General features: G+C 41.5%; 1 protein-coding gene across 1 annotated transcript; it reads right to left on the bottom strand.

The window, feature by feature from the left end:
• Positions 1 to 6,743: 6,743 nt before the first annotated feature.
• Positions 6,744 to 10,509, bottom strand: LOC118427960 (inverted formin-2-like). The gene is made up of 5 exons (XM_035837927.1): positions 10,108 to 10,509; positions 8,509 to 8,697; positions 8,063 to 8,144; positions 7,255 to 7,361; positions 6,744 to 6,797 (listed from the first exon to the last, which is right to left on the bottom strand). Exons 1-5 carry the CDS (start codon positions 10,507 to 10,509, stop codon positions 6,744 to 6,746), a joined length of 834 nt encoding a protein of 277 aa, XP_035693820.1.
• Between the last annotated feature and the right edge of the window lie 16,529 nt (positions 10,510 to 27,038).

Below are 27,038 nucleotides of genomic sequence, written 5' to 3'. Positions count from 1 at the left end.
TGATAAACTCTCGAAGTTTCTATACAATTGATAAAATATTAACATTAGTGTGTAGCACAACGGAAATCCTGTATGAAATATACACCAACAAAGGGGTTCAGCTTTCAAAATTGACTAAGCATTTAAGAGGCACACTTTGTCATGTAACGTATGGGAGAGGTCTTTAATCGGTCATTCCTACATTTGGACAGGACGATATTAGCCATTGTTTCGTGTACTTTTGTCGTGGCAGTACGACCCTTTTGGCGGCAGTATTGACGGCATGTGGGTTTTCAGGTGAACCCCGGACATAAGACACAGTTCACGCCTGCGTTCTGAGAGCAACGAGAGGTTTCAGTCTTTCCTGGCTTGTTGATATCGAGATCTTGTAGATCCTACCAACTCTTGTGTGATTATATTCTCCACAAGCCCTTCCTCAACAACAGCTAACAGCCCAATCTTACCATTGCTTTCAAACTGTGTAATTACCTTCGACGTGTCATTCATTCTCCTTGTTAATGAGATTTGCCAACCTCTCTGAGCACATGAAGTACTCATAGTCTCTAAGAGTGTGCCCAGAGGGGCGTCTAAGGAAACCTGAATTAGACCAAGTATCATATTTTGTGTTGGAATGAAAGGGTAGTAAACACCATCTTATTATATGAGGATGCCATCTCATCCGCCTCTTAGGTGTTGTTACAGCTTTAGCTTTGTCAACTAACAAAACCATGATGATTGTGTCGGTTTCTAATCCTGTGTGTTATGTTGTCTGGTTCTTAGGCCACACCAATTTAATTTCTTGGTTTACGGATTTTTTGCATAAAAAATATGGAGCGAGAGGGCGAAATAAAAATAAAAATAGTAAAATGGTTGGGGTAAAGGTAACGGCTAATCCAAAACATAAAGAAAAAAGTTTTCAGCTTGAAAAAAAGTACAAAAACACTATTATTGTACAGTAACAGCACCTGTACCCACACTTTAAGGAGCTTATAATACAAAGGACAATTTGCTACACCAGAAAGTTGGTGAATGGTTTCATTAATGGTGAAAATTTGCTGAGTGGTAATTTTTATTTTTTTTCCAAAAAATAGGAGCGAGCGAATCCGTGAACCAAGAAATTAAATTGGTGTGGCCTTAAGGTGTGTTGTACATTGCTAAAAGGTTTGTGTGTGCAGTTAACCCAGAGGCAGGTATACTTACTTTGAGTAGGAATTACAGGTGAATCTGAGACCCTGTATATGATCAGTGTTAATGTGCTGAATAAGATCAGACACTGCAGAGAAAACTACACCACAATTACAATTCTTCTACCTACACGTGAGTCAGTGTGATTATCATCAAGGCCTTTCGTACCTCTGTAAGTATGGAAAATGATACGAAGATCATCTTCATTACCACAAACTGCCATGTTCGAAATGTTTTCCTGTAGTGTTGCAAAGTTCTTTTGTATTGTTTTTAATTCCTGTCTGGCTTTCCTCAACTGCTTTTCTAGCGTTTCCCTTCAACTGTGCTTGTAATTTGTGCATGGAGATGTACCTGTTGTTTTATTTCAGTTTAACCTAGATAGCATGACTTGAAATGCACCATCCTGTTTTCTACACATTGAAACATACATGCGATTACTGCTGTGGTTTCCGTCCTCCCCTTTGACCGTATTCTTCGCGGCTTTGTTCTGCTGTTTCGCAGCCATCTTCCCCTTGGGTCAGTCTTTGTCGCGACTTTGGTCTGCTGTGTCGCAGCCGTCGTACCCTTTGTGTTCCACGGGGTGTTCAACAACTCTCAGCGAATGCTGTTCCTCGCCCAGGAAAATGTACACTCGTTCTATATTACTTTCTTGGTCTCCCTATTCAATGGGCTTTGGTCTCTACATTGGACAGAGTCTTTGTGGCTTTGGTCTTCTAGTTTGCAGCCGTCTTCTCCATGGTGTTTCTTTGGGTGTTGTCCAACTCGTAGCGAAAGTTGCGTCACTGACGAAATATAGTAATCGCTCGCCGAAACGTCTGACCGTTTCCCAAATCTTATCCAGTTGCTTGCGTAACTGCTTTTTTGATTACCGCTTTTTTTGATTACTGCTTTGGATGAGAAGGAAAACATGAATTGATTACTCCTCATACATCTCAGTCCACGTCAGTAATTGAACTCCAATGGTCGCGAGAGACGCCGCCGCCCAGCCACGATTTACAGCGTCGTTGGTCTTCTTTCGCCATGTTACTCCGTCGGCAACAAACGGGGCGAGGTTTGGTTGAGGGAGAGGGCGTAGATAAGAATGTTTTTCCACGGCTCGAATCGGATGCAATGGTTTCCGATTTTGTCAAAGCCCATTGTCACAGTGGGAGCACGATTTGTACTAGCCATCGCTGTCGTTAGATGTGCATATCCCGAGAATTTTGGTTGTCTTGGCATTTTGGTAGTTATATTTCAGCCATACATAGTATGGTGAAATATATTGTATTCGTCATGTTTCTTCTTCTTCTTCTTCTCCTGTCAAATCTTCAAAGTGATTCATCTCCGCCGTTCCTGGACCGAATGACCTGAAATTTGGCACAGGGGTAGAATGGGCCAATACCTTGATGCTTTTTTCTCAGTTTTTTCATATCTGCCTCTAAAATGATTTTATTGAGATTTTTTGGTCAATTTTAGACCAAAACTGTATATTTTGGCCCCTGTACCCTGGTATTACAACCAAATGAGCTGAAATTTGACAGAGATGTGCCTTGATAATGCCCCCATATAAATTTAATAACACTTTTGGTGTACAGTACAACAAAATGCTTATTTTTGCGATTTTTTGACCAATTTTTGACCAAAAAAGGACACTTTTGGCCCCTGTACCCTGGTATTACAACCAAATGAGCTGAAATTTGACAGAGATGTGCCTTGATAATGCCCCCATATAAATTCAATAACACTTTTGGTGTACAGTACAACAAAATGCTTATTTTTGCGATTTTTTGACCAATTTTTGACCAAAAAAGGACACTTTTGGCTCCTGTACCTTGGTATTGCAACCGAATGAGCTGAAATTTGACACAGATGTGCCTTGATAATCCGTTCATATAAATTCAATAACACTTTTGGTGTACAGTGCAACAAAATGCTTATTTTTGCGATTTTTGGCCAATTTTTGACCAAAAAAGGACACTTTGGGCTCCTGTACCCTGGTATTACAATTAAATGACCTGAAATTTGGTATAGATATATAGGCATTAGATACTTGGTAACAAGATTCAAGTCAAATTTTTGACATAAACAACTTTAAAATGATTAATTTTGGCAATTTTCTGAGGGGAAATTTGTTTTCTTTTGGCCTCCTGACGTGACCTTCCGTGACCCCGCACAGAGCCACACCTGTGCGCGTCAGCCGGAGAGTTAATTGAATCAAAGACCTAGCCAATCCAGGAAGAGGAGGCCAAAGGCTAATTAATATTCATAAGCGGGGCCTCATGATCCCGTATATAGCAGTGTTCCCGCCAGGGGGAGCGAAGCCTGCCTAAGCTCTCGCATTTTAGACTATTCAGAAGGCTTTATATTGTATCAGTTCTTAGGGGCATATCTATGATAATCGCAGCAGTCACTTAACTTCTCTTCAGGAGTTTAGCGTAACACTATTTCAGGTCAAACCGTCAAAGGCAACTAAAAACAAACTTTAACGTTACTGAGTTCAACAGTACTTATAACTTGCTATCCGAAGTTGAAACGCTAGCGATGGTATTTTCGCTGCGCTGTTAACTCCGTGCGACTGTTGTTGACGGTCTTATAACGGTATATTTTGCACCCCTGTACCCTGGTATGAGTAATATTTGGTATAGATAGGCATAAGATAGTTGGTAAAATGATCCAAGTAAAATTTTTGGCATAAAGTACTGTAAAAGGCATAATTACAGCACTTTTTTTAGGGGAAATTGGTTTTCTTTCGTTCTCCATGCCATGACCTTTCGGACGTTCACCCCACAGAGCCGACATCTGCACCTGCGTCTAACCGGCAGGAAGAGTTAATTCAATTAATGGTTCAGCCAATCAGCGAAGAGGAAAGCGAAGGCTAATTAATATTCATAAGCGGGACCACACAATACGTTAACTTGAAGACTCAGGCCGTACAGACTTCTCGCCGGGATTTTTTCAAAGAGTCTGACAGGGATCCGGGGGCCGCCGAATGTCCTTGGCGGGGTCCAGGGGCAGGGCCACTGTGGGGGGGACCCAGGTGGGCGAAGCCCCCCCGGAAGCTCTTGCATTTTAGACTATTGAGAAGGCTTCTTTTATCAGTTTTTTTAGGGCCATATCTACGATAATCGTAGCAGTCACTTACTTCTCTTCAGCAGTTTGACTTTAAAATATTTCGGGTCAAAGCTTCAAAGACAACTAAAACCTCATTAACAACAAACTTTACTTAGCTCAATAGTATACAAAAATATTGTACGGGTTGCCATCCTTAGTTGAAGCGCTTATTTATAGCGCTAGTATCTTCACTGCGCCGTTAGCCGCCGTGCGACTTTTGTTGACGGTCTGATATCCCTACGTCGCCGCCTCGCTGATATTCCCACGGACATGTTTCAAGAAAAATACCCAGCAAAAAACGCTGTTCTGCGTCAAATTCTATTCTATAAAACATGTCGGACTCAGTGTTACAGTCTAATTATTTTGTAGAAGCACCACTGTAGGAAAGAAGGTCCAAGCAATGTAAAACATCACGTAGCATGAAGTTCGCTGTCAACTGGCACACAGCACATGACTGTTTGAAACTCTAAGTCTAATCAACAGCCGTGTTTGATTGATAGCCGGCGGTCCTTTGATGAAGTCGGCGAAAGGTGCGTTAGTTAGAAAATCTGCGTTTAGTTTTGATACGTAATTATAAGTTAGACAGTGGCGAGAATGATTATTTTCTCATCAATATTTCTCTTCAGAATTATTTGAACTTAATTGTACATCTAAACAATTGGCTTACCTGTGCAATGTTTATATGATTAATGATCAGTGTACTGAAATCATGTGTAACGTATGGCTCCTAGTCAATAGATCAGCATTTTCTCTATAGTGACCACCTGTCTATAGTGGCCACATTTCCTAGTGCTGTTGTTGTTTGACATAAACTTTGAACATTTAAATTGTAAGTAACTTTAAACTGCCAGAGTTTCAGCCCAATAAAACACTCTCAGCGCCAGGGTATGAACAGACTGACCAGACAGACGAAAATAAATCCTCGAACAAGGTTCAATCGTATCTTCCGGGTCTGGCAGGAAGTTGTTAAACTAAAATAAGAATAGACTCGATGGCTGATTGCATACAAAGTAAAACAGTTTAACAGTTTTACAGCTTGAAGAAAACAAACGCTCCTACAGTACCTGCACCTGCTTGATAATTATTAAATCGTATGCCCTACTTGAATAAAAAAAGTTCACTGCAATAATAAATGTACCCACATCACAAGGAGCTTATACTTTTTTAAACTTACACCTAGTTATCGTACTGAAAATTGTTAATGACATTACATGAAGTCATTCAACAATTTTCAGTCATGATGAAAATTTTCTGAATGGAAGGTGTGATTATTGTCATTTTCTGAAAAATAGAAGCAAGCTCTGTTTTTACCTGGAATCAATTCACAATACCAGTCCACTTTGGGGGATAATGTACTGTTAAGAGGATGTTCCATTTTTGCGCAGGGGTGATTTGGAACAGTCCAATGTTGCGTGGGAAGGGGTATGGCTGAAATATGCTGTATTTGCTCTTAAGCAAATGTCGGCCTTTCTAGTTACCTGACCCATCCGTATCTTTGAATATACCATTAGGAACTGCCTTGTCCATACTGTCACCATATTGCGTCTTGAAGTATTGATTCCACATCTGACAGGTTAGAAACAGGGTTGGGCAACCAAACTAGCGACTCTTTGATATGTGTATAGAGTCCTCTGACTGTGATTCTGCAATAGGTTGAGGGTGTCAGTTAAGTGCATGAAGCTAGTCTCATCTATAACAACTTGCCGGAAATGACATCTTGAATGCCAGCTCTACACCTTTGTCCTTCAGTTCCTTATTTATTTTCTTTATTAAGCCAGGGACTTTCAGTACAAAGGCCCTTGTTCTTCAGGAGTTCCTGTAACACTCAACTTCACAACCATTCACTTGAAGACAAAAATAGCATAATTACAGAATAGAACAATTGTAAGTTACAATAAATACATGACTTCTTATCTATGGGTAAGTTTCGCTAGTATATAAATTAGTCATTATTTCATTGTGCCTGCAGTCCACTTTGAAGTCCTTTACCGTACTGCATCGTCTCTCATCAACAGCAAGTCTGTTCCACTGTCGGTCGATATATAGTGTTGAAACCCTTATCTGTCATGATGACTGAATCAGTGGTAGCTGATTGATGAATTGTTCACTGGTGAGGGTGATGTGTTGGACGCTGGCCCCCGCGTCCTTGTGAAACGGACTTAGGTGAGAGGCCAACCAAAAACTTGACTGTGTCTTTAGTTGGAAAAGTCACTTTGTGTTCTAGCACATACTATTTCATCCGATAGAACACTATTAAGGCTTTTAATGCACAAGATATCTACATACAGGAGTTCTTCAGTTCTATTAAAAACAATTCAAAAACGTTTTTTCTTATCAAAACAAATGAGAATATTATGAACCAAAAGAAACCTTTATGATATAAATAATTTTTGAATTACAAAAGCAATAACTCAGTTGACTTGACTAAGACTTGTATCAATTTGTATTAACGTTAACGCTCTCGGCCGATACTGCCAGAAATGGAAACATTACTCAATACGAGTAGAATAGAATCGGTTGTCAATAGTCATCTCCTTGTCGACCTAAGGAAAAGGAAGAAGGAACAAACTGTAAAGCTGTTGCGCTTGTGTTGTAATTCGTCCATTCTTTATGGGGCGAAGTCACCATAATTTCATACGTGTAGTCGTGAAGCTCATAAAAGTTTTGTTTCTTTATATCCTATCAAATCTCGTTTACGAGAAATATCCGGATACCTTGCTCATAAAAGTACAACTTGTGAGGCTTCATCTATTCCTGACCCTTAAATAAAAAAAAAACTTGAGACTTTAAGAAAGAAAAAACATTGTTATGGTGGATCCTCACCTCGACGTCACGAAACGTGGGGTGCTGCCGCCTGTCTCAGTAACCTTCAGTCACTTTGAGCGTGAATAGGACGGACATGGAAAAAGTAGAGCATTATTGTTAAGTACGGCAGTTCATATTTGAAAAACGAACACAAATTCAATAATAAATAAATGACTTTCTTTTTTAAATAGTTACCTTTTGTGTCCTCACGTTGGCGCTCCTGCCCCTTGGCCCCCTGGCCCCTTTCATTTTCATACAGAACTGGTGCAGCTGCAGCTGCCCGGGCACGTGCCGCCCCTCTCCTATAGAAATCACACTCACTCAACTCAACTCACATGATGGATATTTCATTATTTGTGCATGAACTTTTATTCACAATGAACCCGTTCACTTTAACTTATCAAACGCAAACATTCTAGATGAAGGGAAGTTAGACCCTGGGTGTCCTTGTTGTCCTCTCATGGTTGCGGTTCTTGAGCGTGTCCTTTAACTCTTTTGTAACGTTGGCATACGGTACGTCTGGGTAGCTTCGAGCTACCTCTTAGCAGGATGGAAATAAAGAGTAAATAAGCCAGTGACGAAAAGATCATTATTTTCAACATTTGCTTTTCATTGAAAGTTGAACCAGTAAGAAGAACAATAAATGTCAGTTGAGAAAAGTAATATCTTAATGCTTTACGTCACTGAATGGTATGTCTCCTTCACATGTCCCAATTGTCCGGAATACCCTTCTTTGAGTCAATGCTGCCCTATGATAAAGGGCCGGATGAATGTGATTAAGCTATCATTGGAAAGCGTAGTATTTCTTTATTCTAGCACACAATAGGACTGAAGAAAAATAGACATGTGCAGTGCATTGTTTTAATAATTGTTACCTTTTTATGTCTTTGGCCTTGTCGCGCAGCAAGTCATCCATGAAAGTGACTTCACCCCTTACTGCTTCAGGTTAATTTTCATAATCCTATTTAAGAGTGAATAGCAATATTATCTTTCCATTCTTTACCTACCATCTCCGCCGCCTTCCGAACCTCCTTGCTGTTGGACCTCAGGACATAATCTCTGTCCAGGGCGGCACGCTTGCAGGCCTAGAAAATGGGTATGTAGCAAGTTATTCTACTTAATTGATTTCACGGTCGTATATTCCTTAACAGATGAAATAGACAGAATGAACGACTCAGTGAAATTGAGACAACCAAACGTATCCATTAAATATCAACGCAATCCTACGACACTGTCATACCAATATTGAGGACAATACTTTAGGATAATTAAAGTTCTTTTTCCACCACAAAGTTTAGCCTTTGAAATAAAGACAATAATGCCTCAATTTAAGCCCCCTTTACAGAATGCACTTTGTGTGCTAGCACATACCTTTTGCATCCGATAAAACACCATTAAGATTAACAACTGTTGTCTGCTTCCGAATTCTACGAAACATTAAGCACTTACGCAAAAGGCCTTTATCTCCTCTGACATTCCTCTTTCACTCTTCTTGACGAATGCTGCGTGAGGTGCTGTATTTGTTGCTCTGTCTTGTGACACGAGGTAAGGGTATGCCTGGAAGCCGGCCGAATGTGTAGGTGGTGTCAGGTTAGCCTCCGCCATGTCCTTTAGTTGCTGCTGCAACTGGTTGACCACCTGGGAGGGAACACTACGTTCTCTGCTTAAGATCCCCCTTTTAATTTCATCACACGAATCAATTCTCGACTCACTGTCACAAGAAACAGCTGGGAAGCTTAACGATTAGCATTCTCCAATACCGTCACATAACAGCAGGCTTGGCAGTCATCAACAATTCCAACAAATTGCAGATGAATACTACACACAATTAAACTACCATCTTCCAGTCATAAGTCAGTCCGCGAGTCTAACATCTTTGAGTTCAACACACAAAGCGGCACTTACGAGAAACCCAAAGCCACAACAATTCCAATTTCAACAAGGCAACGCACAGTTCACCTCCTACACAAAAGAGCCAACCCATTGCGCGTACACTTTCGCCAAATCACATCACAAATCACCACACAACTTGCACGGAAATAAACCTTCGCCAAATCACTTCAATTGCATCAAGAGATGTGCGACAAAATAATTGGCCGAAAAAATTTACAAACTCAGATCCGCCTTCAGAAAGATAGCTTTCGCCACTTTTCATAGCACACACCGCGGAACTTGCGAGCAAATCAGTCGCCCACTCACCTCCAATGTATCAAGTTTAACACGATACTCAGCCCTTACATCACCATTCAAATTTAACGTTTTCTAGCGCTTCACTCACGAAATCGTAACAAACAACATCATTGCGAAACTAGCGAGCACAACCTTCGCCAAGTCACTTCAAACGCAACGCGGGCAACGCGAACTTCGCACTACAGCGCGTGTCAACACTGTTTGTTTAACCACACAATCAACAGCTGGTATCACACAGAATCACTGCTAAACTTGCGAGCAAACCATTCGCCAAAACACTTCAATGTATAACATAGAACCCGTTTTTATGAAAATTCCCCTCGTACATTTACATACGCATCGGTGCGAAAATTGCGAGCATACCATTCGCCCTCGGTCAAACCACTCCAGGGTAACGCCCCTTTTTATTTTAGCATCTAGAATAATACATCACATTCTATACTTTGCGAGCACACCATTCGCCAAAATGTAACACAAAATCGGTAAAACCTTGCGAGCAAACCTTTCGCCACATCCCATAATGCATCCAATGTAATACGTTACCTGTACATCTCATTTACAAATCACAACAGTCTCCGAACCAAGTGTTCGTCAATTAGCGTTACAATTCAACTGCGGAAGCACCTGAACCTAAGCTTCACAAAATTCCTGCAATCAACGTACACAACAACACATGATCCAACAAAACGAACGAAATTTCAGAGAAAACAAACAACAAAATGAAACACAGATTAAAAACGATATTAAAAAACAATACAGATAAGACTTACAAAGACAACACAAGGTACTGTTACGCTACAAAATAAAATAAAAAATCCTGCGCCGGCCAAACAAACCGAACAAAACAAAGAATATCACCGAGCCTATCTCCTGGAGACCACCCTGGGCCTGCTGGCCAGGAACTGGAGGAACAACGGTCGCTTGTGCTTGCACTGGTGGCCCCGGGGGCGGCGGAACTGGGGCCGGCGGAGCCTGGGCCTGCTGGCCAGGAACTGGAGGAACAACGGAAGCTTGTGCTTGCACTGGTGGCCCCGGGGGCGGCGGAACTGGGGCTGGCGGAGCCTGGGCCTGCTGGCCAGGAACTGGAGGAACAACGGCCGCTTGTTCCTGGACCGGTGGAGCCTGGGGCTGGGGTAACACTAGGCCACCGGTCCCTGTCTGAGCAGCTTGCTGGCCTTGGTCCGGCTCCGGCGGAGCTGCCGTCTGAGCCGGCACGGGCGGTGGCGGTGGCGGAGGAGCGTGGCGCTGAGGACGGATCATGACGCACTACCGCAGGCTCTGCACAATCGGGAACCCCGCGAAGGTTAAAGAGGGCTAAAGGGGAATTCTCACCGTTTAAATACCCCCTTAAGCAGTTGAGAATGTTCAGGTGTGTCGTGAGGTCACGTGGACTGCTCCCGACCAGGTGTCGCCTTTCAAGAATGCGAAATCAGGTCAGGAGCGTCTTCGCACGTCACTTAGAACGCCAGCGTTGTGAAAGGTGCTCTTCAGCTGTCTTGTGGGGGAGGGGGGCACCCACTGGCTCTGTTACTTGACGACCTCCAACGTAGAATGCTTTGTGTGTAAAAAATGACATAGATATATGGGGTTGTGGTCAATAGGCCACCATTTGTTATTTCCGCAGCCGCGCGCACAGTCTGGATACAATTTCTTCAGCTGCTGATTTCTGTATTTACATGAAAGCGATCTGAAAAAATGACCACGATTGGCAAACATATTTTAGAATGACTTCTTGTGTATGACATAAATGTCTTGTCCAGTTACCTTCAATTGTCTTTTTCAAAATTATTCTCCACAACATAACGTCATCTTGTAACATCTAATACAATCTTGCAACTACGCATACACCAGCCCAGGCTGAGCATGAATGTACAAAATCAAGGATAAATCTTTTAGGGACTGATTCTTTACCAGGTAACTCTAGTCCACCTTTGTCCACGGGGTAACATATATCAGTTGTTTTTAAAAACAGGGCATTTAGGGATATCAAGTCGACTGACAGTGGTTTCAAATTACAATGTTGTCAAAATTATACAGTGTGAAGTGAAAATATTACAGTGAAGCGATTAACAACTTAATATCCCTAAATACCCCTTCATCAAAAGCAACGTAGATTAGGTTACCCCGCGGATAAAGGTAAACTAGCGTTACATACGTTTTGGTTCTGTCGCATATAATCAGCCGAGCATTATCACATTTTCTCTTCACATATTGACAATCAGCTTGCCTTAATTTACGAAGGACCATTGGGTCAAAACGTGTTTAGCGAAAGAGCTGTGTGCTCACAGCGAATGGGCTGCGTGCTCGGCGAACGAGCTGTGTGCTCACAGCAAAGGGGCTGCGTGCTCGGCGAACGAGCTGTGTGCTCACAGCGAAAGGGCTGTGTGCTCGGCGAAGTACCTGTGTGCTCACAGAGAAAGAGCTGTGTGCTCACAGCAAAGGAGCTGCGTTCTCGGAGAAGGAGCTGTGCCTCACAGGAAAGGGGCTGTGTGCTCGGCGAACTTAGCTCCGCAGTGTGCTCACAGCGAAGGGGCTGTTACACCAGGCTGAAGCTGGCCGCTGATTGGTAGCCGCCGATCCAGCCGCCGATTCGTCATTAGACAAAACATAGCATCCCATTCCAAAATTCCTAATTTCCTTTAAAAGCTTAAATGGATATAAAAAAATGCTGCATATTGTCTATTATTACCGGTATATGTATATATAAACATAAATGATAACAGAAAGTAGTATATCAACGATTAAGCACAAATAATAGACCCAATTGGGCGGCCAACTCCCGCCTGGTCTAAAATCGGCTGCCCGTTTACGGCTTGTAGAGCAATCTGCTACTTATCTAAACGTGGCCCGTGAATTTTAAGACGAATTTAGATAGCGCATACCCTTACGTATTCAAAACAAAATATAATCAAATGTTACGGGCCGAATTTAATTAATGAACTAGGGGGGGGGGATTAATAGGAAATACCAAACAAAGGGGGCGCTAAAATACGCTGCTACACGGCTTGAAGAGCAATCTGCTACTTATCTAAACGTGGTCCGTGAACTTTTAAGACGAATTTAGATAGCTTATACCCCCAACGTATTCAATACAAGTATCAAATCTTACGGGCCGGATTTAATTGATGAACTAGAGAGGAGCTAATTGAGTTGAAGCAGTTTGGTCTATAAGAAATCGGCACTGAGCTCTAGTTCATTTAGTATATAAGCTATAAGTTCCTCTTAAATGTTAACGGGTCACGTTTAGATACGTAGCAGATTGCCCTACAAGCCTTTTGGCAGCCGATTTTAGCCCCCCTTTGCTTGGGTATTTCCTATGAGTTAATTCCCCTCTAGTTCATTAATGAAATACGGCCCGTAATATTTGATATTTGTTTTGAATACGTCAGGGTTTGCGCTATCTAAATTCGTCTCAAAATTCACGGGCCACGTTTAGATAAGTAGCAGATTGCTCTACAAGCCGTATGGCAGCCGATTTTAGACCAGGCTGAAGTTGGCCGCCGATTGGGCCTATTATTTGTGCTTAATCGCTGATATAATACTTTCTGTTATTATATATAACGGATCAGTTACATATATTGGGTGGTAATAGACAACATCCAGCAGTTCATGAGCTTTTAAAGGATATCAGGAATTTTTAGTTTCTTCGAATGGGCGTCTGAATGATGCTTTGTTTTGTCTATAAATGACGAATCGGCGGCTGGATCGGTGGGTACCAATCGGCGGCTAACTTCAGCCTGGTGCACACAGCTCCTTCGCCGAGCACGCAGCCCCTTTGCTGTGAGCACAGATCTCCTTCGCCGAGCACGAAGCCCCTTTGCTGTGAGCGCACAGCTCTTTCGCCGAGCACGCAGCCCCTTTGCTGTGAGCACACAGCTCTTTCGCTAAAACACGTTTTGACCCAATGGTCCTTCGTATTAATTGTAAAGAAGTCAAAATATTCTTTTGCATTGCATGTTCTAGATTTTAATTTTACAACTCAGTCACGTCTCAACAACATATTCAATACAACTTGACACATTTTACTCTGGAAACACCAATGTTTCACTAATCCTAATTAGCTTCTGCATTCTAAACTTGCATGTTGCTGCTATATATTACATCATCATAGAAATCAAACTAATCGAAACTTCTCTTACTTAATAATGTCAATTAGATCGTTCAAATAACTCCTGTTAGTTAAAACATTCTATGAAAATAATATATGCATATGATAACATAAGAAAACATCATCTACAATTTTTTTCCGTTGCAATAAGGGACCCTGCCTAGTATGTCAAAACTATGTAAAACTAAAACATAAAGCAAAAATCTGCGGATGTGCAGCCGTTCCCTCATTGGTCCAGCACTTATTTCTAATGGGCAGTCAGGAGTGGGTTACCATACCAGTGTTACTGGGCGTTATGCACCCTCATTGCGTGGATGAAGTAAGAATCTATTTGTTCAGACAACATATAAAGTATAGTACAAAGCTAAACTTTCTTCCAACACAAAAATTAACACAGATAAAATTTTCAACGACCACTGTCGCATTCTTCAGGATCAACACTGATGACCAATCACTGCAGAACGTAAACTCGCGAGAGTTGCTGACGACACGTATCCGCAAGATCACGTGTTAATAATATCACGTGTCCGTAACTCTCGCAAGTTGTTACCAGCACAGATTAGATTTCATGACAATATATAAAATATTCTCTTTTAACTCGAACGTTTGTTCGACGTGTCAACTACATCTCTTTCTCGGTTTGTGAGTCATTAATATTATACAATAGAAAACGTTTTCAATTAGTAATAGACACAGTTCTAATATCATTGAAGCATGCCACTTGGAATCACTAGGCTAAGTCGCAATAGCATCTAAGCAAGGAGCTTTTATCAAGAGGCCTCTTAAGTCTTGTGTACATGTCTACAAGAACCACCAAGTATGAAACCACCGATAACACCGGCTATGCGGATGATATAGGTCTGTCTCGCACCATCCCCTGTGATGCTGTCGAGACTGATGACACCATGCAACAAGAAGCCACACAACTGGACTCCTGGGCAGCGGAAAAAAACATGATCATGAATGGGGACAAATCCTACGAACTCAGACTGTGCTTCTCCAGACACCCTCCCGAGCCCCCTCCCCTTACTCTTGAGGGGAAAGTAGTGCCAGTGGTTGACTGTGGGACTAAGGCTTAGGTCACAATTCGAAAAAGGGGCCCTGCCGGGCAATTCACGGGCTGTTTTTTGGCACTTTCGGGCGTGACCCCTGCGTTGCCCTGTGGGACACCTCGCGGCTGCCGGGGTATTTTGAGGCCCGGCCGGGACCCTGGTTCAATTTAAGTCTGAGTTAAAATGAACCAGGGACCCGCTCGTACAACCACCCCGCGACCTAATCGTGACAACACCGAGAGGGACCCCTCCGGTTGCCGGCAGTCTGTCGGAATAAATTCGTTACGTCAAAGACCAGGTTTACGGAATAAAAGTGTGTAATTCGTAACACCGGGTCAAATATGTGACGTCACAGATCACGTGAAAGGACAAAAGCCGTGAACTTACACGTATCACACAGTTCTCGTATTACAGTGGAGTTAAGTGCATAGCGCTATACCAAGGGAAAGGAGAAGACCAGGGGAAACAGCGCTTAGTCCACTAGGCAGGCGGAAGAATTCAGCAACAGAAACTTCTGCAGACAAGGGCTGAACAGAGGGGGATAGGACAACACACCACGCAACAGACCACATAATAGGCTGCATCACTGAGAAGCAGGACGAACAGATAGCCTCCTTCATAGAAAGCTTCTATGTTTTTTACGATATTACAACCCCAGACTATAGAAACAAGCTGAAGAAAGATGTTTAGCTGAAGAAGGACGTTTCCTCTGCAATTGGCCGACGGAACGCCAAACTTGCAGTCATTCGGACCCATAAGCCATTTTTTTTCGTTTTACAAATATAAAAATATAGGCCTCAACAGTTTGGCAAGTCATCCGCCGACATTAAAAATTCCAATAACATGTTTATTTAGTTTAGTTTAGAAACGTAACAGTGCCGCACGTCAGTGCGACTGCGAGGAAAAGTTGGCGAAAAAAAACGTGCCGCAGTGAACGGACCCCGACGTACCGCACCAGTACTCCAAGTTCAATGATGTACTACCTTAAGTTAATGCAGGCAATGCTTGTTTTTATACCCCTTAAATAGTGCCCACCAGGAGCCTGCCTGGTTCCCTGCCGTTGTTCGCAGGGCATGCGACAGGGACCCTACAACTGCCCCACCGGGCTGTGAGAGACAAACGTTACCCTGTCGGACCCCGCAGGGGTGACTACAGGACACCGTCAGAACATCTGACGGGTGTCTGCCGGAGACGAACCTAGGAAGGTGGAAATTTTTTAAAGAAAAATGACGGGGTGCCCGCCGGAACACTCCGGGACCCCCATGGGGCAGCGCGAAGGCAACGTTTGATTGTGACCACGACAGCCGGTAAACAGCCGGTGTCCGCCCGACTTCAGAGCCCGGCCGGGGCTACATCCCTGACGGGCACCGGGCCAATTGTGACCCTAGCCTTACCTGGGTTTTAAGGTACATTCCAACCTCAGATGGGACAGCCATATCACACATGTGACAACGAAGGGCTCTAAACGACTACACTTTCTCCGCTTACTGGCCAAGGGCGGCATGCCTCCTGAAGACCTGTTAACAGTTTACACTACTCTAGTGAGGCCAGTGTTGGAATATGCCCACGTTGTCTTCGTTGGATGTACTGAGTCTCAAAGGAACACTCTCGAACGCGTACAGAAACGAGCTCTGCGTATCATCTACGGACACAGCAGCAATCCAGCGTCGTTAGCTCCCTTGCCCACCCTGCAGTCCAGACGATAAAACGCTGCAAGATCGTTATACACACAGATGCTGGCCAGTGACCATCCTTTGCACTTTATGGTCCCTGACGACAGAGAGGTTGCGACAGGACGAACATTGCGTAACTCCAGTCACCGAACACTACCTAAATGCAGGACCGAAAGACTCAAACGATCATTCTTACACCAAACCACAGTGCTCCACAACAACTCGTCTTAATCTAATCTTATAGACAGTTTGCAATGTTCACAAACTGCAATTTCTAATTCTTTTAAAAATGAATTACTACATGTGTTTGTATTTTATGTATATATGTACGTAGTTTTAAGCATGTTTCAGATGTCAATTTCTCTCATCCGTTATGTATTTAACACATTCGATTTTAAACACTGTGAGTTAGCGAATTATTCAGATGATGAAATCTGCTACGCTAATAAAGATTCTTTGATTGATAGAAGCTCCTTGATCTAAGGTAATTTAAAGGAATAAAACATTTTGCGCCAATGTCTTATAATACTTTTGCCGAAGGCGTAACGACTACGCACTATTTTGTCCTACACTGTCTCCATAACATTGTCTTCTTTAATCATAAGTTGTTGTTTGTTATTACCAATAAGGCCATGTTGATATGATTATATGGATGACATTCAATAGGAATAAAAAAACTGGTGCGAGGGTGCGAATAAAAAAAGTTGCCTTCATTGTAAGATCAAAGTGGTCAGGAGGGTTGAACAGCTGACTGAACACACAGAATACTGTAAATGCAGAAATGTTCGCGGTGGATTAATGTTCGCGGTTTTCGCGGTGACCACTTCACCGCGAATTTAAAACCACCGCGAACATTTTTCTATTATGATATTAGATTGCAGTCTATGGTGTTACCGCGAACTTAAATCCACCGCGAAAAGTCATTTTTCCCGCTACCGCGAAATTAAATCCCCGCGAACTTAAATACATTTACAGTATAGTATACCAGACAATAGATTCTTCATTTTTGTTCTGTCACAACTTCTTTGACCTTGTTATGTTTTGTGACAGTAGTATACGTTTTCTGATTTTTGTTTTTACAATCCACGGCAAATATATCTATATATATTTTCTTATTTGAAAGCTGCTTTGTACGATTCAGAGTACTAAATGCAGAAATGTTCGCGGTGGATTAATGTTCGCTGCTTTCGCGGTGACAAGTTTACCGCGAACTTAAAACCAGCGCGAACATTTTTCTATTATGGTATTAGATTGCAGTCTATGGTGTTACCGCGAAAAGTCATTTTCCCGTTACCGCGAAATTAAATCCCCGCGAACTTAAATGCATTTACAGTATTGTTGAAACATTTTTTTTAATAATTTTCGAAACAGCTGAGAATTGATCCGCGCGCGAATGTCATTTATATGATCAAATCAACATGTCCTAAGTAATCAAATGCAAAATGTGGTATCATTTTGGAGCCTTACAAACGAATGAAAGTTTATTTTTGCAGTGGTGGTCCTGGCGACTTTGATTTCCTAATGAAGGCAACTTTCTTTGTCAAACCTTTTTTTATTCGCATGCTCGCATCAGTTTTTGTATTCCCAGAGATTGTCATCCATGTAATCAAATCAACATGGCCTAAGTAATCAAATGCAGAATGTGGTATCACTTCGGAGCCTTACAAACGAATGAAAGTTTATTTTTGCAGTGGTGGTCGTTCCATTGTCCTTTCTTCCCTTTCGCACGGATCCACAGATTCCTGTCGTCCTGTTGAAAATATTACACATATAAAAGACAAGATTGTTAAATCAAATATCTTAACGGCTTTTAGCATTTTCAACAATGCCCACAGTTTTTTTGTTACAACCTGAATGAAGAAACATTTAGATGGATTTGCTAGCTGAAAAATGTGTTAATCAGACAAACGCGAGAGAATAATTTGCAATATGTAGTTAGCTGAATGTTATATTTCAAGGTTGTAAATTATACAGCGTATGCGTGTGTGCGTGCACCTGTGTGATAATGACTTTTGGTGAGTAAATAATACAAATCTCTTCCATTTACTATTTTCTTAATCTACTGTGCGAAGTTAGGAACTTAGCTTGACTGGGGCTTAAGTGTCATTTTTATTATAACCAATGAAACGTATACATAACAATATACGTATATAAAACGTATACATAAAAACGACTACACATTTCCCCACAAAACTAGTGCCAGAAACTGCTGCATGTAGTCATTTGACAGGTTGGCGTGTGTAAACGTGGCAGCCAAAAGAACGCTCCGCAGTCTGGCATTTATCAAAACGCCGCTCGTCCCTCTACGTGTGAAGAACCGTTAACTATTGTGAAGACTAAAAACCAAATAAAGCTCTTTATCAACGTCTTAAAAGATTATTTAAAAAACAAAATACTAGTACCTTTGAGTACATGTCAGCACATTTCACAGTTACCCCCCAAAGCCCCATAGCGTTGCGACCAGGTTCATCAGGAGCCCAGTTCTTGTAGGATAACGGTGACCCGTCGGTCCACTTCCACTTCTTACCATCCAGACGGTTCAGTCCAAACCAGACGACATGTCGAACATGCCCTCTAGGAGCTGGAATCAACAGGATTTAAGGATGCTTAATCATAGAAGCTGGTTGTACTTTCTAGATACTGTAAATGCATTTAATTTCGCGGGGATTTAATTTCGCGGTAGCGGGAAAATGGACTTTTCGCGGTGATTTTAATTTCGCGGTAGCACCATGCACCGTCTTCTCTTGCTGTTATGGAAAAATGTTCGCGGTGGCTTTACATTCGCGGTGAAGCGGCCGCCACGAAAACCGCGAGCATTAATCCACCGCGAGCATTTCTGCATTTACAGTAGTTGACTTCTGTAAATCGTGAAGAATTAAATTCTCAAAATACAGGAGAAGCCGTTTAATTGCACAGCCCATTTGCAAGCGCATTTCGTGCAATTATCCGAATGATGCAACAAAGCGCAGTTATGCTGCTGGACCGCACCACCACGGGATTTAGGATTCGGTGCAATTAACAGAAGTGTGCGGTTATCCGCTGTGCAATTAATTGGCTTCTACTGTAAACAAAAGTAGACACCTGGAATTCTCGAGTGCAAAAACATGTGTTCACAGCTATTAGGTCAAGAAGCTAATGAAGGCTGTGAGAATAAGTCAAAACTATGGGTTAAAATTTTGATTCAGCCTCTTGGATGCATGATAATTGAATTTGTCAACTCAGATTAACTTTTAAGATGGTATAAAACTCTATGATATAATATAGATGATCTTGGTGCGAGAAATTCCTCACTTACCATCGGCAATGAGACCTGCAATGAAGTTGTTCTCGCCAGCGCTGGTGACAGAAGCTAGGTTTGCACCGAACTCTTTGCATTTTTCGTTCGCTTTGGACCAACAACGTTTGTCTTTGAAGAACTTGTAGCAGTGGTTATTGTATTCGATCCATCCGCCCTTACACGGAGGGGCTGTAAAAACAAAACAAAACAGCATAATTGTAAGTTAAACTCAGTATGTATGGGTACGCTTTTCCCTTATGGTGGTATCTCACATTGTTTCGGAACTGTTTGCAAAAGACATTCACTAACTGTTGCCATCACATAGCCAACCTGCACATGAAATAGCATTTTTTTAAAGTATTAAATTGGTTTAATTTCAATGGTAACACTACGATTTGTAACTTAAGTATCTTGTATCTAATATGGGCCCTAGACGGGGGATGTGGCATTCTGTGGTGTTGTACCGAGACCCCTACTGAGCACTAAAACACTATTTTTGCCACATTTGAATCAAACTGTCAAACTAACAAACGAGAAACTATGGGCGTATAGCTGAAAAACAACCAAACAAATACATTCAACATGTTTTTATGAACAGAAAAGCTTATTATTACCATTCTGACAGTTCTGTCCCGACCATCCAGTCGAGCATGTACATTTGTATCCGCCAGCTTTGTTCACACAGCGTCCATGTTGGCATGGTTGTTGTGTACACTCATTTATGTCTGTGTGAAAATGGACAAGATCTTTAGTCCCACAATTCTAAACATAAAAAAACTATTCCTGGTGTTAAAATCAACCATTCAAACAAACAAATAAAAAAATTACGGACTTATAGCTGACAAAGACATGAACGCCATATGTATCATAAACATGTGGACATGAAGAAAAGAAAGAATCCACCTCGCTGACAGTTCTGTCCAGTCCATCCAGTCGAGCAGGTACATTTGTATCCGCCAGCTGTGTTCACACAGTGTCCATGCTGGCACGGTTGTTTTGAACACTCCTTTATGTCTGTAAAAGTTAAAAAATATTTTCGGGATTTCGAACTAAGTACGGTGCATCAATGCTAATCATGTATTTATTTATCTACTAGTATTTATTTGTTTGGCTATTAAGCACGTACAGCCAGGGCTGCCCAACTAGCATGTGGCTATTACAAAGGGCTAGCTCTGACAAAAACAGACAATACAAATGGAATTAAACATGTACAAGGACAGGACACTTATCAATAGCAGCATTCTAAGTACAAAAAATAGAAATAAAAAGACTTTTGAAAAAGAATTGTTCCGGTAAGATCTTTCGAATATCTGGCGCAGTGAGTATTGACAAGCAACTGGAAATGTCCGTCCAAGTAGCTGAATTCATGATTACTGATCTGTTTAAAAGTATTTGCATTTTTTGTAATTGTACAGAAAGATTTTAAATAGAAAGAAAGGGGAACTGATTATATTTCGAAGTGCAAACAACTTCTAGTACCGTAAGTGGCATTAAAGCGAAATTATCTCTCAGCAATCACTCATGGTAAGTTACTCTTTTCACAGTGATGGTAAATGTAGAAATTACGCAGGGCCCTTTTCTCAAAACGAGGACCACATGTACATGTCCAAGGGTCAAGTTCAAAAACATTACACATGGAATATCGTCTGCCTCCGTGGACGAATATGGATAGGGATTGTACATAATTAAAAACGACATTTCATGATTCATGTAATGATTAATGCATCGGCCATCTACCAATATCCACATTTACCAGAAGTTGACAGTGGTGCATTTTCGGGTTTGAAAACAACCCCTGCTCATTTTCATATTTTAGGCAAAATAGGATATGAATGACCACATTTAGGGACGTCCACCTAAGCAGTTTAAATAGCCAGCAAATACTCCCTGCAAAAAATACCCTACTGCAGTAATGATAAGAAATAATTAAAACATCGGCCATCTACCAATAGTTCCCAGTGACGCCACGGTTGTCAGTGAGATCCGGACGTCCCGTCGGGTGTTTGCGGAACAATCTGGAGTCGAACTGACGACGGCCGAGCCATTTCCCATGCCCATGGGTGTCACAAGGGGAGAGCCGGGCTTCGTTTCGTTCGTAGTGATCTCAAGGCCGTTCCCTTTCTTTAAACCATCTGCCTCCTAGATAAAACGGGCATAAAGAAAGCTAACATATAAACTAAATGACAATGCAGCCATATTATCACCGGATTAACTTTCAAACACCACATTATTCACTGCTATATCATACCAAACGCGGTCTAAAATAACAAACGTGGACCCTAGTATGTAATAGATAGATTTTTAAACACGGTTTTGTTGATCGTTGTTCACAAATTACTTTGCCAAGGTAAGCGAAACGCGCATTTCCGGGTGTGAAAATAACCCATTATCGTATTTTAGGCAAAATAGGATATGAATGACCACATTAAGCATGTTAAGTGACCAGCAACTCCCTCCAGCAAAAATACACCCTATTACAGAAATGATAAGAAAAGGTGGTGACCTATGTGCCACTAGCTACTACAAGGCAAGCAAAAAATAACAATGTACCATAGAGCCCGGTACACGTCGCGGTGTCAGTGCTGCCGTTACTACAACTGACGCTGCCACCAGGAGTCCGCAACCCAGTACAAGCCAGTACACTCTGCTAGACTTCGCCTTGCTCTTAATTTCCACAAGGCGGGCTGAGGTTCAATAAATAAAATATAGAGTTCACCCCTATTCACTTAAAAAAAAGGTTTTTAAAATGACAATTGTAATGGGTTTGGATTATTTTGAATAAACTAATATCTAAGCAATGGTAGTTTAGAACTTTGTTCGAATTTCGTTAAATATTTTCGAAACACATTGGATGTGACTGCATACAAATCTTGTTTAGAATAATTCTCAAAACGTATTTATGATCCTTACACTTAAGAGATTTTACCAAATATTTTTTTACAAATTATAGATTTAGATTTGTGTTATTGCTCCTATAAAAGTTAGTCCTATATATTGTTATATAACCTCTGTATATTTTTAGATTTCACCGATGGGTGCTTAGTGGTGACCCATTGATGCATTACACCCAGGGGTACTTCGCTATACCTTGCAAGGATGTGTACATTTTCTTCCTCTTATCCCCAAAATGTTAGAAAATGGTAAATAAGTCCAGAATGCTGTTACGAATATTGGACAACTATATGAATTATCATATTCCACGTCATGAATATTTTCACGTCATGAATATTTTCAAAAGTTGTACATAACCGGGAAAATATAACTAAACTCCAAAATATAGAATATATCATATATACTATTGCAAAACATTTATAGATCACGACAATGACAACCCTTCCGGTGACTTGAAATAGAATCTACTACATTATATGCTAAATTAGTATTTTGTTAAAAGTTTCCACAATGATGTTCACCTTTTCATGCTCAATGGATATGAAAGTACATTGAATTGCTTTATACCTGAATTTTTCATTGATAAGGAAAATTAGGTCCTTGTTTACGTAACTTGCATCAAATAATGGTCCTCTTTTTCTAAGTGACATCTGTCACATATTGCATTGTATGTAGACAAATCATCAGTTATCCTCATCAATTATGTACATGATGTAATGATTTGCATTATTTACTGTCATTACGTTAACCGTCACCCTAGCCTCTTTCACGCAAAAAAGAAACATATATGAAGATCCATTAATACGTTCCATCTTTTGACTCCAGAAGCACGACGGTAGAATATATAGTACACAAAATATAAAAACCATACGTATGGCTTCAGTACTATGGGAAGCTAACATGGGGGACGGAATATGGTGTTTTTTCTTCATTTTTCCAGCAACCAACAACATACCAAAGGTCCTTAACATCTACTCAACACGTCACGAGTGATACTCTTCACACACACACTCGTACCTGAAATCATTGCCTTCTTGGCGAAAGCAATAAGGGGTTAATGTTTCAATTGCTGAATGCAGTCTTCACTCACATTTAGCCCTGTAGGCAAAGCTAACAATCCCGTGGTCTTGAGAGGGAGACCCATCGTTGTTCACAGTGCTCCCTCGGTCAGACTCATCGTGTCCGTGGACGTCCTCTGGCGTCTTGTAGTCATTGGAGGAAGAAGACCCTTCGTCATGCCCCGTACTCACTTTCCCCTGCCCTCTGTGTGTCTGGACATCCTCTGGCGTCTCGTAGTTAATGCGGGACGTCCCTTCGTCTGGTGCCTTGCTCACATGTGCTGGATTTGCGTTTCTGTGAGCATTTTCTGGTGTCTCATGGTCATTGGAAGAAGACTCTTCCTCTTGTGCCTTGCTCACTTTCCCCGACCCTCTGCATGCCTGGACATCCTCTGGAGTCTCGTAGTTAATGCGGGAAGTTCCTTCCTCTTGTGCCTTGCTCACATGGGCTGGCTTTGCGTTTCCGCAAGCATTTTCCGGTTTGTTATAGTCCTGGGAAGGAGAATGTCCGTCGTGCCCCATGCTTACTGTCTCAGGTCCTTTGTATCCCTGCACATCCTCTGGTGTCTCGTAATTACACGTGAAAGACCCTTTGTCGTTACCCGTTATCACGTTCGCTGACTCTTCGTATCTGTGAACATTTTCTGGTGTCTCGTAGTTGTCAGAAGAAGTCCCTTCGTTTTGACTCTTGCTCACTTTGATATGCCCTTTGTATAGATGGGCTTCCTCTGGTGACTCGTAGTCTTTTGAAGGCAACCCATCGTCGAACTCGGTGCTCTCGTTCTCGTTGTACCCGTAAATGTCTTCTAGTTCGCGAACAGAATAGACCAGAACGTGGTCTCCCACGTGAAGATAGCGCGGTCCAGCTTCCGCAGGCTGTGGGTCGGTGTAGGCCCCTGGACCATCACTACGGAGACCGGCAGTTGTGTTTATGTCGATGTCCTGGTGCGTATGCGTTTGACGGTTAGCAGAAGAACGTTGTACTTGATCATCCTTTCCAATGTCTTTTTCGGGAGAAACGGTCGCACCTTTATCGTCTTCAAGGGACTTTTCCCCATGATTAGGAGTTGAGATGTACTCATTGGGAACATCGCTTGTCGCCATCCCGCCTATAAATTAGAATATGATTCATTGCGTTTTAACATAAACCCTTGGCATTATGTTACAATTTTAAGACCTTATATCCGTACACTAAATAAAGTGCTTACCAACAAGCTTTCGATCAGTCATTTGATCCTTATCAAGTTGAAATAGGAGCCGAACGCTCTACTAGTTACGCCAAACACGAGCCGAACGCTCTACTAGTTACGCCAAACACGAGCCGAACGCTCTACCAGGTACGCCACACACGACGCTAGGCACCACGCAAAGCACGTTTCATTCCTAGCGCGCAACAGACGGCGCGGGTTTCCTTTATGTTTGCTTTTGCTGCCTCATTTCCTGCGATGTTTCTCCGAAATCGTGCCGCTGTTAATAGGCAATAGAGTGTACACCAACTGTTTGTTAGTATGCACAAGAAAGATGAAATATTTGGACTTTTCTTTCGAATTTGCCGTTTTTGAAATTTCGAAAAATGCAGTCTATATCATTGCGCAAACAACTTAATTGTGTTGGAACATGACATTAGAATCGAACAGTGACGTATCTATACATAGATAACGACAAAGATGAAAACGTTTGAAAATGTGGTTGTCGGGATATCAAATTAAGGGTTGAAGACAGTCAAGACAAATAAAAAAAATAAAAGTTTCAGTAACAACTTATTTTTAGGCGACAACAGTTTGTTAATAACAGTAGGATATACAACAGACTAGTGAAAATCATATGTTCAGGGCACGGATCATATAGGGTGCGACAATATTTGTACAACCTTCTGTTTGACCATATTGAGTGCCAAGTGAGGTAACGAACTGAAGGTTTTATACCCCCTTTCCACTAGAATGGCGCTCTCGCCGCGCTCTCTCTGCGACTCAAGATTTGACAAATCGATCAACGAATTCTATAGAAAAGAAACGAATCTTTTTACACTTTGTGTGTTTTGCTGTCTTCTCAGTCACACTTTTACGTTTTGTTTGATATACCCAGTGTGAAAGCGAAGGTTACACATATCCTATTTAGGTCGCAGTGGGAGCGCAGCGCGATCGCCATCTAGTGGAAAGGGGGCCTCACTATTATTACTAATAAGATAGAACCTCTCCTGAACCAATAACGACTTTCTACTGTTCGGGGTTTCCATAACATAGCAACTGAGCGACTGGTAAATATGTATTTGTGCTATTTTGTAATAAATATGATTTTCCCCAGAGATTGACCATTTGAAATTATATGCAATAAAAAGAACCAAGCAATCTAATGTGCTGTTGCTGCAAATTCACTTCCCCAGTCGATGAACTTAGCTGAGGTATGCCACATTTATGTGCAAAATACCTCAACACCCCCCCCCCCCCGAAATATTGGAACTTCGTGTTGTGTATACAGGCATAATATGTGTGCAAACTAGGGGTGGGTACCGGTTCTGATTCAGTATGTGAGAACTAGTGAATGGACGATACTCAAAACAATTGTCCATGTCGCAACAAGGAAATCTGATTTGTGGAGTATTCGACTCCCACTGGCGTTTTAAAATCCTACACGGCTAACTGCCTCGGCACTGTTGATTGTGAAAATTGCTAGAAATGACTCTACACTACTTCGCTCGTGTTATTTTCTTCGACCGGAAAGGCCAGAAACGTGTGAATGCCTGATCATATAATATGTTCATTTTCCAATAGGTCCAATATCCGGTCTACCTAATTTTTTCAGGTCCGGTTTTCCAATAAGAGAACACCGTACCAATACCCACCCTTAGTGCAAACCATATATGTGTAGAGTCCGAAAATAGCTGTTACCAAAAGATTTAGGATGCCGCAAAAATATTACCTCTCGAGTCTGAGAACAAAACAAAAAAGTGATGTAGAAAACGTTTCCAATGGAAAAATCGAAATACCTTATTTCTCTCTCGATGTTGACAGCGAATGTTTAGTCCTGTCTCCGAATTTCCCCTTAGAATACAGACCAATTACTGCTCTGACGTTTTGTGTTACAACGAAACAGTGCCATATAAGGCAATATCAGCACCATGTAAAGCTGGACAAGAGGCATACACATTTACATAATATTTGCTATTACTATATACGTATGGTAACATATCCACCGACTACTCTACCCACACAATACTATTATGCAACACCGCTGTTTGTCTGGTCGGTGGTCCTTGACATCAAAGTATCGGCGTCAGTATAAAGTTGTTTTGTGCCTTTACATGGTGCTGGTATTGCCTTATATGGCACTGTTTCTTTGTAGAACAAAACGTCAGAGCAGTAATTGGTCTGTATTCTAAGAGGAAATTTTGAAGACAGGACCAAACATTTGCTGTCGATTTCGAGAGAGAAAATAAGGTATTTCTAGTTTTCTTTATGTTCCCAGTACAGATTGAGAAATAAATATTTAAGTTTTTTCTTGTTTTTCCATCGGAAGCGTTTTCCACATCACGTTTTTTGTTCCCAGATTCGAGAAGTAATATTTTGGGCCATCCTTAATCTTTTGGTAACAGCTATTTTCAAATGATTTATAATTAATAGTCTTATTCTATACACCTATTTTGTACTTTGTATATTAGTCGTTGCCATACATTGTACCATGTACAAATGTCGTGCAATAAAGTTCTCCCTCTAATAATGGTTTCATTTA

Source organism: Branchiostoma floridae, chromosome 12, assembly GCF_000003815.2.
Source record: "Branchiostoma floridae strain S238N-H82 chromosome 12, Bfl_VNyyK, whole genome shotgun sequence".
Taxonomy (NCBI): domain Eukaryota; kingdom Metazoa; phylum Chordata; class Leptocardii; order Amphioxiformes; family Branchiostomatidae; genus Branchiostoma; species Branchiostoma floridae.
This window is presented reverse-complemented; position numbering and strand designations above follow the sequence as displayed.

What these genes read in the sequence shown, in the direction of transcription:
- LOC118427960 (XM_035837927.1), bottom strand. Translation starts at nt 10,509, where the DNA reads ATGATCCGTCCTCAGCGCCACGCTCCTCCGCCACCGCCACCGCCCGTG. An exon ending in GTCTCCAGGAGATAGGCTCG is followed by an intron (nt 8,698 to 10,107) that starts GTGATATTCTTT and finishes GTTCCCTCCCAG; the next exon opens with GTGGTCAACCAGTTGCAGCA. An exon ending in AGGAGATAAAGGCCTTTTGC is followed by an intron (nt 8,145 to 8,508) that starts GTAAGTGCTTAA and finishes CCCATTTTCTAG; the next exon opens with GCCTGCAAGCGTGCCGCCCT.